We start from the raw sequence: 14,464 nt of genomic DNA, 5'->3' as shown, positions 1-14,464 counted from the left end.
GGAAGGAAAATGGGAGGCTGGGAGGAGGCGGAAACTTTTTTTTCTTATTCTCAATAAAAAAAAAAGAAACAAACAAACAAACAAAAAAGAAATGATGAAATTATCAAGGTGTTCCCAAATGGTGCTTGACAGTAATGGTGCTATGATTACTTACAAATAGAATATTGGGACTCAGTACCATATACTCACAAGCTAGTATGCAGACACTGAAAATGAAATCTCTAAAAGGGCTACATAATGCTCATATTATAAATTCAAAGGCTTACAGAACATCAATGGGTAAAAGAAAACCAAAGTAAGAAGTGTAATTTTTGCTTCCTCTAACCTATCTAAAGGTTTGAAATTAGGACATAATAAGAAGATAAAAAAGTATATAATTTATAAGCCCTTTTTTTGCAAGAAGCAAAACTATTTTCTTGAAATAGTTTCTTAAAATGCATATAAGTTTCTTCCCTTTGAAATTCCAGTTTTAACTGTAACTTGGGTTTCTTTGAGGGGAAAAAAGGTCACTTCACATAATTTGCTGCTGTGTTTCACTAAGATGCTCACATTTCTAATGCTGAAATCCCTAGTATTGCATGGAATCCTTTAATTGTAACAATTACTGATCATGAAGTTCAGATAATGAAACCTGGAAGTGTGGATTGCAATATAGTTTATTTTCCGTATTTACTCTTACTTACTTCTCATGGGAGCTATAGAACTAGCTTCGGTAAGATGAACTATTTCACGTGAAACTAGACTGCAGTCCCATAAGCCCAAATGATATAGACTGGCCAGCCAGAAGATGAAGAAAAGAAGCCAAAGAATATGAAAGCACTAACACCTGAAAAATCCCCCCTTTTTTTTTTCCTTTTTGGTTTTTCAAGACAGGGTTTCTCTGTGTCGATTTTGGAGCCTGTCCTGCAACTTGTTGGAGAGACAGCTCAGTCATTAAATCTATGCTCACAACCCAAATTCTTAATACATCAGATCCACTCCTCCCCTCCCCCACTTCCTTTAATAAAAGCAGGCCTCTCAGGGATATCAACCAAACATGGCAAATCATGTTACAATGAGACTAGGCATATCTACTTATCTTAAGGCTGGACAAGACAACAAAGTCGGGGGTAAAGGATCCCAAAAGCAGGCAAAAGAGTCAGAGACTGCCCCTGCTTCCACTGTTATGAGTCCCACAAAAAGACCAAACTACACAATTGTAACGTATGTGTAGAGGGCTTAGATCCATCCTGTGCAAGCTCTCTGGTTCTCTCTGTTAAGTCTCTGTGAGCCCCCATGAGCCCAGGTTACTTGATTCTGTGAGTTTTCTTGCAGTTTCCTTGACCCCTCTGGCTACTGCCATACTTCCTCTCTGTCTTCTGAAGGGTTTCCCTGAACTCTTAAATATAGAATCAGTTCGTTGTGATGGGGGAAGAACCTCCTTAGAAAGGCAGACCCCATTGTCCCATTGGTTAATGATAATGTTGTCAGAGAGGAAGTGTGGGCACTGGGAAGACACACCCACAGTACCCAATGGTCAAATTCCCTGATCTCAGAATGTACTCGCTCTGTAGTAAGTACCTAACTTCTGATTTACTCAGCTCATGTGCCTAAGAAAATATTTCATGTGCATGGGTGCTTTGCCGACATTTATGCCTGTGTAATGTGCCCATAGTTGTCCATGGAGGCCAGATAGGGTGTCAGATCTCCTGGGTCTGGAGTACAGGTGATTGTGAACTGCCATGTGGGTGATAGGAAATGACCCTTGAAGTCTACAATAGCAGTCAGTGCTCTTAACTACTGAGCTAGCTTTCCATCTCCAAGCACGTTCATTTTAGGTTACCGGGATCAGAAGATTAATGTTTAGAGATGCTAAAGAATGCACAACCCCTTTCTTCTCTTCTGTAAAATGTGAGTCTCAATGTTGCATTTATTGGCTAAATAATTTACTATTGCTAGTCTGAGTTTTCATGCAATTTCAAATTCAAATAGTGATAAGTGGAATATTTAATATAGGAAAGAGCAAATAAATCAAATGTGTGATTTAGTAGTAAATTTTCCTATGGCAAGTAACAAATACTGACAGTTACAAATATGTGCAACCTGGTAATTTAGATGATGAACAAATATTTATTTTAAATATATTTATGAAAAACAATTGGCTAAAGAGAATCAATGTAGTTTCTTAGTGTGAAAATTTTTTTCAGATGCATTTTTATGAATGATAAATAGCCTAAATTATAGAAGGTAATTTTTTTTTCATGTTCCAAATGAGAACAGCAATAAAAACAGGAATAGCTGGAGAATGACTATATATCTTCAATTACTGACAGGGACAAATATTAAAATTCTGTTCTTCTGCTCTTATACTTTGATGGGAGCTCAGTGCAGCCAGCAAATCTCAGGCTTTATTGACGTAAACATTTGATTTGTGGTCACTCTGTGCTATTCTGGGTAACAGTCACTTCAGTGGAAGGAAGATGGGTTCAGTGGAGGAAGCCATGGACCTGAAGTTGTTTGCTGGTTCAATTTGACTGTGATTAGAGTTTTATTTGGGCACTAAAGGCAATAAAGTCACCATTTAAACATGTATCAGATTTGTTCATCAATCCAACAGATTCTTCTTTTGGGAGAAGCCACTGAGTGTCTTCTCCAGGGCTTACAGTCTCATTAGATATTTGGGTGATGAACCTTGTCTCACGTTTATCTAAGAGGACCAAGGCTGGTCTAGGATTAAAAAAAAAAAAAAAAAAAACTTCAGTGGACAGAATCCTTTTATTTTTGTCACCATGTATACATGTTCTCTAGGCATCCTGATAAGTCATGTTCTTTTGTGTAAGCAAATTCCTTCCACACCTCATCTGCTTGAATTGCTTAGAAGAGCAGACCAAAGTCTTGTTTTATATCTATGCTGTAAGAAAAAACAATGAAATGCTGGCAAAATCCTCTCCTTGGGTGATCTGCTACAACATAGTCATTTTCATACACTAGATGTGTAGACTGTGTTACTATGAAGGATATGCAACGAGATGTGACGTAGAAGTGGAAAATGTGAAATCTTTGAATATGAATTCAATACACTAGTAAGGCATCTTAACTGTGTTTCTTTTTTCTTCAGTTGCAGTATTAAGGCTACGTGGCACTTGCATTTTAAACATTTTTTCTGCTCTATAATAATAGATCTATTAATTTTATTTATGTGCTGGGGACATAGCAAAGATGGTTTAACGTTGTGAACATTAAGTCCGTACTTACCTGATTGACTCACATTATATTAAAGGTGGAAAGCATGACATTGAAAATTTATAAAATAGTAGGTATTTTATCAAACAAGGTGCTTTGGCTCCCTCTTGTGATCCCAACTCCCTATCATTTTGCTGTGGGACTACAAAGTAAATGGGATGAATATTTGTATATCCAAGTCATAACATATGCTGCATAATATAGTGGGTGACGTTTTCCGTGTCTGTTATTCTAGAGGTCTATAGGCTTTCTTCCACACCATAGGAAGCCTTGGTTGTAATAGTTCTCTTGGACTTGTGGCTATTAGAGCTAACTCTAGTCCCGAATACACTCCCACCATTATCACTGCATACTTCCATGAATATTGGCACTGTAAAGCTGCAGGGCCATGGGGTTAAAACTGGCCTCATCCTTGAGTTGTGCTGAGGATTCTAGCTATAAAATTGTGTCTGCAGGGACAGACATGTGAATGAACAATCCAAGGAGGTCGTGTCAATCATATAGGCTGAGCTGAAGCCCGTAGCAGAGTGCCCTCACCTGGTCCTCCACTATAGTCGGGGTGGCTCTTACCCTATATGTGCATCAAGGAACTCAGAGACAGACAATTCCTGACTCTGATAAGTTCTTGAACTTTGTTCTCCTGATAGGTTATTTTAAAAAAAAAAACATGCATTTTGACAGCCTCATAAGATAATACTTTTTCTTATTTTAGAAAAAGGTTACTGAAGTCCGTGCTCCGTGGGTAGCGTTGGACAGGAATGCTTGTTAATTGATTGTCACCAAGGGTAAGGTGCAAACTGAAAAGCAATTTTACAAAATATTAATAGCTTTGTGAAGAGTCTGCCCTCAGCATCTGCCATGGTTGTGGGCAACACGGACATCAGGCTGAAGGAGAAGTGGAAGGGGAGACTGCCAAAACAGGCCTTCTTTGTTTTCCTTTTTCTTTCCAAACAGATATTCATTAATTTTTTATTGATTGTATTTAATTTTTTGATTTTTCCCTCTTTGGCTGAATACAAATTTTCTTCCCTCACATAGATACCCTCGTTAAGGTTTTCCTTCCCTCTACTTCTGCCTGTTCCCCTGTACCTCCCCTCCCATCTGAATTCACTCCATTTTTGTCCCTCCTGAGAAAACAAACAGGCTTCTAAAAGATAATAAAACAAAACATAAGCTAACGCAGCAAAAAGGAACAACAACAACAAAGCGCAGAAGGAAAAGAGCCCACCCCATCAACAAGGCGAACCACTTTTGCTCAGCCATTACAAGCTAACTAGATTGAAGCCTCCAAAACCCTGTGCCTGCATAAACTGCTCCTCTTTTGGGAGGGTTGTTTCTGATCAGTGTCATTGTAACGGGAAAAGTGACTAGCATAATTTGTCTGTTAAATTAAAACAACTTAAAAGGGTGAACATAAAAACAACAGAAAAAAATGACCCAATTATAATAACAAAGCCAAATGGTTTAGATTTCTACTGAAAAATAAAAGCAGGGAGGGGGGGGAGTTTAGAGGTGTTAAACAAGAAAAAAAAAGGATGTAGACATCTGACTGTATCATGATATGCTCCCAATGGGAAAACTGACTTAGCCCATGCCTTAAGGACTGTAATAGGAAACATGATTTAATAGAAAATGTGGAAATACAATGTTCTAACAGTGAGGCTATATTTTGGGCTAATATGATGTTTACCCCTTATGTGAAATAATCCCACTCATGAAAATACTGTGAGCAACATTTGAAGGAGAAATTCTGATAATATTCTGTAAGTATCCCATCCCCCATAACATAGTATGTGGCTATATTAATATTATGAATATATTAAATTAAAAATTTGTTAAGAATGTAACATTTAAAATAGAAAATAAGCAAAAAAAGACTTTGATATTTTCTACAGGATGCAAGAACACCGAAGTTGATATCTGCTTTACAAAGAGGTACAATGCAAACACACTGAGGATCAACACATCTGCTTAAATGTGAGAGACAATTGAGATAGCGGGAAACCGTGGCCTTGGAATTGAAGAAAGCAAAAAGCCAATAACACATTCTAAAAAAAAACACCTTGGGAAACAGTGCCAGCACAGGGGTTCTGCAGCCTAGAGAGAATGAATTCTTGTGATTAAACTCTGAGAAACATGGGAACAGTATTAGGCCTTGACATTTCTCAGGTCTTCCTCCAAGAGCTTTACCAGATGTTCACAGTTAAAATCAGAAAAGTCCTCTTATTCTTTGCATACAGATTTAGAAGAAGAAGAAAAAAACCTAAACAGAAAATATTTTTGGTTTTTACATGTTTTGTTGCTTATTTTAAAATGAGTTTTTATAGATTTGTTTTCTCAATACTAAAATACATTTTTATTAATTTCATAAACCAATTTTAAGAATTCAAGTGTTGTATCTTACTAAACATCGTCTGCTTTCTCAAATAATGTTTTATTCATGCCCTGAATTTGATTTTTTAGTTTTCTCATTAATGGAGATACCAGTCGATTTTACTTTTTTAAAAGAAAGCTATTGGGCTTACTAAGTACTTCTTTTTCTTATTTAGAGAAGAAAATGTTAGTAGAGATCTAATTATAAATGAGCTACATTTGCATAATGATATTAATTTGTGTCATTTAGCCCTTAGACAACCTTTAGCCCATCCTTCCCCTGTAACAGACTGGGTGTTATTTCCCACATTCAAAGAAAAACAATCAAGTTGAACTAAAGTAAAGACAACATATCCAACTTATTCGCCTCACTTCTTTAATAGGTGACCTGAGACAGTTTCCTCCCTTTTAAGTACAGCAGAAGTCCTGATGAGATCTTGAAGAGGATAACAAATGCATGACAGAGTTACCAAGATGTGTTCCGGTTGTCCTGACGGCTCACTGTTTGCTCATTACCTGGGGCTTGATACAGAGTAGACGTGAAGTTAGGTTCAGATGTGAAGGCACTAAGTTGAATTCAGCGCTCCATGCTGGAAACAGGAGGCAAGACTATTTTGACCGTTACATGTTGCTGAGGGCCTCGACCCCAGGAAGGACTTTACCTTCCAGAAGCTCGAGACTTGCCCCACCTCCGGTGCTCACATGGCTGACCTTGTTTTCAGTGTCCCATTTGGCACAGCAAGTAGCAGTATCTCCACCCCCTATAATGGTGACACAGCCCTTAGAGGTGGCCTGTACGACGTCATCCATGAGGGCTTTGGTTCCCTTAGCAAAGGCATCCCATTCAAACACTCCCATAGGTCCATTCCAAACGATAAGCTTTGCCTGGGCCACAATCTGAGCGTTGTTTTTAATGCTCTCAGGACCACAATCCAAACCCATCCAGCCAGATGGGATGCCGGATTCTAGAGTGGCTTGTCCAACTTTTGCATGCTCGTCAAACTTGTCCGCAGTTACAAAGTCAACAGGAAAGATTATCGTTACACCATTCTTTTCTGCTTTGGCCATGATCTCTTTGACAATCTTGGCTCCCTCTTCGTCAAACAAGGAAGCACCAATTTGCATGTTCTTGAGTTCCTTCAGGAAGGTGTAAGCCATCCCCCCTCCAATAATCATGAAATTGACTTTGTCTAACATGTTTTTGATGAGTTGGATCTTGTCTGTCACTTTGGCTCCACCAAGGATAGCCAGAAAGGGTCTCTCTGGGTGTTCTAATACCTTGGCAAAGTAATCTAGTTCTTTCTTCATGAGGAACCCAGATGCCTTCTGGGGCAAATTGACACCCACCATGGAACTGTGAGCCCGGTGTGCGGTGCCGAAAGCATCATTGACATAGACATCGCCGAGTTTGGACAGTGATGTTCGGAAGGCTTGTACTTTTGCGGGGTCAGCAGTAATCTTCTTTCCAGAAGAATCCTGACCCTTGCCTTCTTCCTCCACGTGGAAGCGCAGGTTCTCCAGTAGGATGACAGATCCGTTATCTGGGTTTTCACAGGCTTTCTCTACTTCAGAGCCCACACAGTCCTTCAGGAACAAAACATCTTTGCCCAGCAGCGATTTGAGCTCAGCAGCAACAGGTTCTAAGGAATACTTATCTGGCATTGGGACACCGTCAGGTCGGCCGAGGTGACTCATGAGAACTACAGACTTGGCTCCTTTATCCAGACAATGCTTGATGCTTGGGATGGCAGCCTTGATTCTCTGGTTGTTAGTGATTTGGTTGTTCTTCATGGGAACGTTGAAGTCTACTCTCATGATGACTCGTTTCCCCTTCACATCCAGTTTGTCCAGAGTCAACTTACTAGAAAGAGCCATCTTAATGGTCTTTTGAACAACCTCTTTACTGCTGTGAGGAGGCTGGCTTGATGGTGAGGAGTTTAACGCTTGAGTCTTGGCCCCGCCTCTTCTCTCTGAGTTCTAAGTCTCCTGCACAACAGCCAATGATACTTTTTTTGAAAGGAAATTCAGCTCTGTGATTGGTTCACGATCCTGCCTATCTTGATTTGAAAAATTTTGCCCGGTACAGACTCAAACTGCCATACAAGAATACTAAACAGTGAAACAGAGAGCTGGGCACTAGATGGGAAATTAAAAAAAAAAAACTTTCAAAAGAGTCCCAGATGGCCAGAGTTTTTTTTTTTCCTCCTGGTTCTTGTTTTCACACTCCTTTCAAATCTATTTTATTCTTAAAAAAAAAAAAATAAAAAGCATAAGCAAGCATATAACCCTTCCCCAGATCCAATCTCCAGTTATATTACTAAATAAAATCCTCAGTAATGCAAATGATGAAGATTTGAAAGCAAGGTACTTTTTTCTTTTAATTCAAGGTAGCATAAGATAGGTCTTCTGTCTTTGGTAAATATTTCTGCTGCGGTCATAGCTTGGTGTTAGGCATGGTGAAATATTCTTGTTTAGTGTAGAATCATACATTTTTCTTACCATAGACTTTTAAAATTATTTATTTTTAGACTCCTCTGAAAGAATGTTTGCTGCCTTCTGCAGAAAGCATAGGATCCTAGCAAAGCATTTCTTGAAGAATTCAGGAGTGATGATATTGTCTTTTTTCTTCTCTCTCTCTCTCCTCTCTCTCTCTCTCTCTCTCTCTCTCTCTCTCTCTCTCTCTCTCTCTGTCTCTTTCCTTGTTTTCTTTCTTAGGCTTACACCTTGTATGGTTTAGAAATCAAGGGAAAATATGTGTTTCTTGAGTTTCCTCTTCACCTGTCTAGGACTTTTATCATGAAGGGATGTTGTGTAGACAGACTTTTCTGTCATACCAGCCAGTTCCCAAATAAACACACAGAGGCATATTGTTTACTGTAAATGGTTGGCCAGTAGCTTAGGCTCGTTTTTGGCAAGCTCTTATAACTTAAATTAACCCATTTCTACTTATCTATGTGCTGCCCTGAGGCTTATTTACCACATGTATGTACTTCCCATCCTGCTCACTCTGTGTCTCACAACCCATCACACTAGGTTTTTATTCTCCCAGCATTCTCTCTGACCCAAAAATCCTTCCTAGCCATAGGTCAATCAGCTTTTTATTAACAAAAAGAACAACACATCTTTACAGTGTACAGAACAATTATTCCACAGCACTTTCTCCTTTTTGTCTAATTAAAAAGGAAGGTTTTAAATTCAACATAGTAAAATCATATACAACAAAAACAGTTATCAAGTAAGAATTGTAGTTATAATAGCTGGTCCACTTGTACTTGACAAAATAGAGAAAACACTCCAGTAGTCCTCGCCTGAATAGTCCAGAGTTTCATACCTTATTCTATTTTTACCACATTTAGGGAAAACTGTAATTGGAACTGTATAGTTTTTTACACCATCAAAGACCACAGAAGGTTATAATATAACATTAATAAACAGGAAGTACAGATCAAGTGACTTTCAAAATTGAGAGATGACAATAAAACAGCTGACTTCCTGGACAGTCACCCTGGGTTCCTTTGTAACATTGAGGCATCCAACTTTGGCCTACAGACCAGTATATTTGACAAATATTTTTGAGAAGCAGGGAATTTTCAAGGACTGTTCTGCCTTGTCTTAGCAAAGCTTGGCAGTCACCTGTTTTTCCATTCTGCTTGTCCAGTTTTGACAGTATACTGTCAGCAACTGAGGCAAGGGCAGTTTCTTTGCCAAAATGGCTAAGTTTTGCCATGAAGAAAGTATATTCCATATGACAGTTTCTTGATACCCATCATTCTCTTTTGAAATAAATGGTACTGTCAGAACAGATGTGACTTATTGTCATGATAAGACTTAGGTTATTAAATACCTTAAATGCCATATTTTATAGATCTTTTAAGTGTTAGAAGACCATCTATGTATCTAAATATAAATGTTTAACTTTAAAATAATATCTAATATGACTACATAGTCATATTATAATATGATTATTATAGGTGACTACTAAACTGTATTTTTAATAATACATTACATTTTAAAATGAGTTTCATACGCAAAGTACCCCAAACAAGAGTATACACATACACATAGTATAGCAAAAAAAAACTTGACATTTATATTAATAAATCAAAATGCTTTGATGTTCATAGTTGTTTTTTTTTTTTGGATTGAAGTAGATTCAATAATCTACCATGTCCCTATCATTCCTCTGTTATACCAGCCTTTTGTTCTTTAGAAAGAGATCTTTGAATTTAGAATTTTTATTTAGCCATTTCTTTATAGCCAATAAAAACTTGTTACCTACCTCCCTAAACAATGACAAACATCCATAATCCATTGTCTAACTAAAACACACCTCTTCCTCATCTCTTTGGAATTTTGACATCAGTTTTTAAACTGCTTTCTATTGTTGTTTGGTGCTGGTATCTTTGGGGAAAATTTTAAAAAATCAGGATAATTGTTGAGTCTTGACTAGAGTAGTTTGTGAGATTGGACCATCTCAGCAACAGTCTTGAAGCTATTTTGGGTGCAGCATTTTGAGGAGACCATAATAGAGGCATTCTATAATGCTGGATCAATGGGCCCATTGATTTTTGTTGGTGTCTGGTCCCCATATTGTGAAAATACATGAACTTTTAAAGGTGACATGCATGCCTGCATTGATGCAAATATAGACTCTCTGTTGTACACAAGTTAGCCAAAGATGATTTGCCGTTTTATGTTTGCGCAAGTAAAATATATGTTCTGAGTTCCATAGATTTTCTAAGTTAATTTTGCTACGTCTGTAACCAGGATTTTCAGGGGGTCTTCCCCTATCAAACCTGGTCCATATGAACCTGGAATATAGCCACAGTCTCTCATTTGCTGTAGAAATAAAAGCCTACCCCCCCCCCAAATAATACATTTTTCACTTTCATTTTGAAGTCAAGATATTTTAAAAATATATAGGTTGGTTTAATCTAGCAGCTTTCATCATCAAATGTCTTTTTTATTTTTGCAAACATTTAATTTTATTTTGCTTTATAAATAATACCATTCAAAATTTCTAGTTCCTCCCCTCCCATTTCCCCTCCTCCCCCACTTCCACTCCCTCTTCCCACTCTAGTCCTAAGAAAGGACAGGGTACCCTGCCCTTGGGGAAGTCCAAGGCTCTCCCCCCTCCATCCAGGCCTAGGAAGGTGTGCATCCAAACAGACTAGGATTCCAAAAAGCCAGTACATGCAGTAGAAACAAATCCCAGTGCCATTATCATTGGCTTCTCAGTCAGCCCCCATTGTCAGCCACATTCAGAGAATCCGGTTTCATCACATGCTTGTTCAGTCTCTTCAAATGTCTCTTAGCAGCTATCACATCTTTATTTGTAGCCAAACATTTTAAAGACAACACAATTACATATAGAATCCAGACTCTCTGTTTTCTATTTTTGTGTGACTTTTTCCTTTATATTACTTTACTCTTTCTTTAAAGATCTTATTACTTTTAAATTGTTTTATGACTGTCTATGCCATTTCATTTTTCTCTCCCAAGTCTGCGTACATTTTTAAACACACTATAACCTGTTCAGAATATTTTTTGTCTTGATCTATCTTTACCAAGTATCTGTAAACTTTTCTGTTTACACGGCCAAAACTAAAATGTGCCCCGCAGCTTAGTTCATGGTGTGTTGTTTGGGTTTTCTCTGGAGGCACTCACCCTGGCTGCTCAAGCCCACAAGTACCAGACACATCCAGGTGAGAGACATGAGACTAGGAAGTTGCATTTGGCTCAATTTTTGTGTGTTTAGAATCTTTTAGAAAGTTTTTTTTAGATCTTATATGGATGTAGGTGTCCCATATTAGGTGTTATATGTAGGCAGACTTTTCTGTCATACCAGCAAGTTCCCAAATAACTACACAGAAAATTTATTATTAATTATAATTTCACAGCTGATAGCTTAGGATCATTTTTAGCTAGCTCTTATAACTTAAATTAAGTCATTTTATTAATCTATGTGCTGCCCCAAACTCGTTTGGTTTACTTCATGTCTGCACTTTTCATCCTGCTTTCTTTAAGTCTCACAGAATCTGCTATGACTCCTCAGGCTCCTCCTTTCTTCTCCCCAACATTCTCTTTGCCCCCAAAATCTTGCCTAGCTATCAGTCAGTCAGCTTTTTATTAGCAATGAGAACAACACTTCTTCACAGTGTTCAAAAGGATTATTCTACAACAATGTTGGATTTTGTCAAAGGAGTTTTCTACATCTCTTGAGAAGATCATATGATTTTTCTGTCTTTAAGTCATTTATATGATATATTACATTTGTTGGCTTATGTTTGTTGAACCACCCCTGAATCGGCTAAATAGAACTAACATAATATAAGCGGATGACTTTTTTTTAATATATGCCCATGTTCAGTTTACAAGTATTTTACTAAGGCTATTGCCCTCCATGTTCATTAGGGATGTTGGTCAGAATTATCATAATCATCAATATATTTTTTAGTATTCTCCTTTACTTTCACCTTCTTCCTCCCCCTCTCTCCTCCTACTTCTCTTCGGCCTCTTCTTTCTCATACTTCCCCTTCCCCCCCTTCTTCATCTTGCTATTGTTTCTTCACCTGGTTTCTGTTTTAGGTAATACCAGTTTTGTAGATGAAGTTTGGTAGTGATTCTTCTTTTCCTAATTTTTTTATTTTTTTTTTAACATCCAATCACAGTTTCCACTTCCTCCTTTCTTCCCAGTCCTTCCCCCCCACCTCCCTTCTAAGCTCACATCCGTAAGTCCTCTATTTCTCTCTAGAAAGGGGTAGGTTTCTCATGGATTTCAACCAAACATGGCATGTCAAGTTGCAGTAATACTAGATACCTCCCTTTGTATTGAGGATGGATGACATGATCCAATAGGAGGTAAACAGTTGGAAAAGCAGGCAAGAATCAGAGCCAGCTCCTGCTTCTACTGTTAGGAGTCCTACAAGATCAAGATACATAATTGTAACATAAGTGCAGAGGGCTTATAAGGGTCAGTCCTATGCAGGCTCTCTGGCTGGCAGTTCAGGGTCAGTGAGCCCCAATGAGCCCAGTTTAGTTGATTCTGTGAGTTTTCTTGTGGTGTCCTTGACCTCTCTGCCTCCTATAATTCTTCTTCCTCCTCTTGCATAGGAGTCCCTAATCTCAACCTAAAGTTGACTGTAGGTCTCTGCACCTGTTTTCTTCAGCTGCTTCATGAAGCCTCTCTAATGACCTCTGGACTAGGCACCAATCAATGAATACAGCAGAATATCATTAGGAATCATTTTCATTTTTTGACTTACTTTTTGCCAATCGTGTGTATTTCTATCCTAGGTTTCTTGGCTCCCCAACTCTGGTTCCTGGCTGTGTTAGGTATGACCACCCTCTCATAGCATGGGTCTCAAGTTGGACCATATCAAATTATTATCTGAAGAACTAGCTCTTAGATGTACTGATTTTTTATATTGTTATGTTTCTGTTTAAGTCATTTATGCTCTGATTTTTATTATTTCTTCCTGTCTTTTGGACTGGGTTTTGGCTGGTTCTTTCTTTTCCACATTTTTTTTTAGTTTGTATTATGAATTCATTTATTTGTGCTCTATACAATTTTTAAATGTATTTCAAGCTGTCTATTTTCCCCTTATAATTGCTTTTAAGGTGTCTAAGAGGTTTTTCTGTACTTACATTTGCATTTGTATTAGGATTTTTTATCTGTTTCTTCTTTTTTAAAAATATATTCAGCATTAAATATTGTTATTTAATATCCATGAGCTTATGTAATTACTAGAACTTTGTTGTTGAATTTAGGCTTCTAGTGTATATGTTATATAAAATTAAGTTTTACATAAAACTTAAATACATGAAGTTATTTCAGTTTGTCTAAATCTGTTATGATTTATTTTGTGTTTCAAGGTGTTGTCCATTATCTAGAAGCTGAGAAAAATATGCGTATTTTGTGTTTGGTGAAATATTCTATAGAAATCTGCTAGGTCTACTTGATATTTGATGCCATTTAATTCCGATGTTTCTGTCTACTTTTTTTTTTTTTAGATGACATTTCTATTGGAGACAGTGGGGTATTGAAATATCCTCAGGCTACAAGACTAGTGTTAACCTATGTGTTAATTTCTAGTTGTTATTCTTTGGGTCCCTGCCCTAGCCACGCCCACTTCCATTACCTCTGACCTTCCCACCGCCATCTCGCTCTCTTCTCTTCCTGTTCTCTTGGCGTGGGCACGTGTGTCTCTCTGTGTCTCTCTCTTTCCCTCTCTTTCTCTCTCCTCTAAGTAATAAAGGCTCAGTTATGATTTAAAAAACAAAAACAGCCATTTACAGTTTGTCTCTAAGTTATATTGGGTCCAACAGAGAGTTGGAATCGTGCCTCATTTCACTCGTGCCTGGAAGCCTGGGGCTTCCAGTTCTCCTTTCTGTTCTTTTCTGTCCTCAAGTTATAGCTCACTATGGTGTGAGCACAGCTCGCTATGGTGGGGGCAGGCCAATTGTTTCCCCCCCTGCCCGGGAATTTGCCTCCCATCGGAGGCGGGGTGGGGGGGGGGATTCAGTTAGGCCATACCACTGTCCCCTGTATGATCGGATGCCTGCTTATAGGGCCTATGGTGGTCGATTCCAACTGCACCTTGCCTTCACGGCCTCAGGTGCCTTTTTGCGAGTGTTTTTCCATGGTTTGGGCCAGGGGTATCAAGCCTTCCAGACCTATCACTCCGGCCTCATGCTTTAATGCCTTACACTTATCTGTCTCTGTTCAACCCAATATAACTTAGAGAAAAACTGTAATGGCTGTTTGTGTTTTTTTTCCCCCCCGAATCCAGCCTTTTACCCCTCCCCGCTGCGGCTTCTGTTATGTCATGGAGGTTCTACAACAAAACAAAAACTTTTTTTCACAACA

General features: G+C 38.3%; 1 protein-coding gene across 1 annotated transcript; it reads right to left on the bottom strand.

The window, feature by feature from the left end:
- Positions 1-6,216: 6,216 nt before the first annotated feature.
- On the bottom strand, positions 6,217-7,470 carry Pgk2 (phosphoglycerate kinase 2). The gene has a single exon (XM_050124121.1). It carries the CDS (start codon positions 7,468-7,470, stop codon positions 6,217-6,219), a length of 1,254 nt encoding a protein of 417 aa, XP_049980078.1.
- Positions 7,471-14,464: the final 6,994 nt, after the last annotated feature.

This window comes from Alexandromys fortis, unplaced genomic scaffold (assembly GCF_014885135.2).
Source record: "Alexandromys fortis isolate MF-2015 unplaced genomic scaffold, M_Fortis_MF-2015_v1.1 scaffold_207, whole genome shotgun sequence".
Lineage (NCBI taxonomy): Eukaryota > Metazoa > Chordata > Mammalia > Rodentia > Cricetidae > Alexandromys > Alexandromys fortis.
Note: the sequence above shows the minus strand (reverse complement) of the source record. Positions and strands in the feature narration are given on the sequence as shown.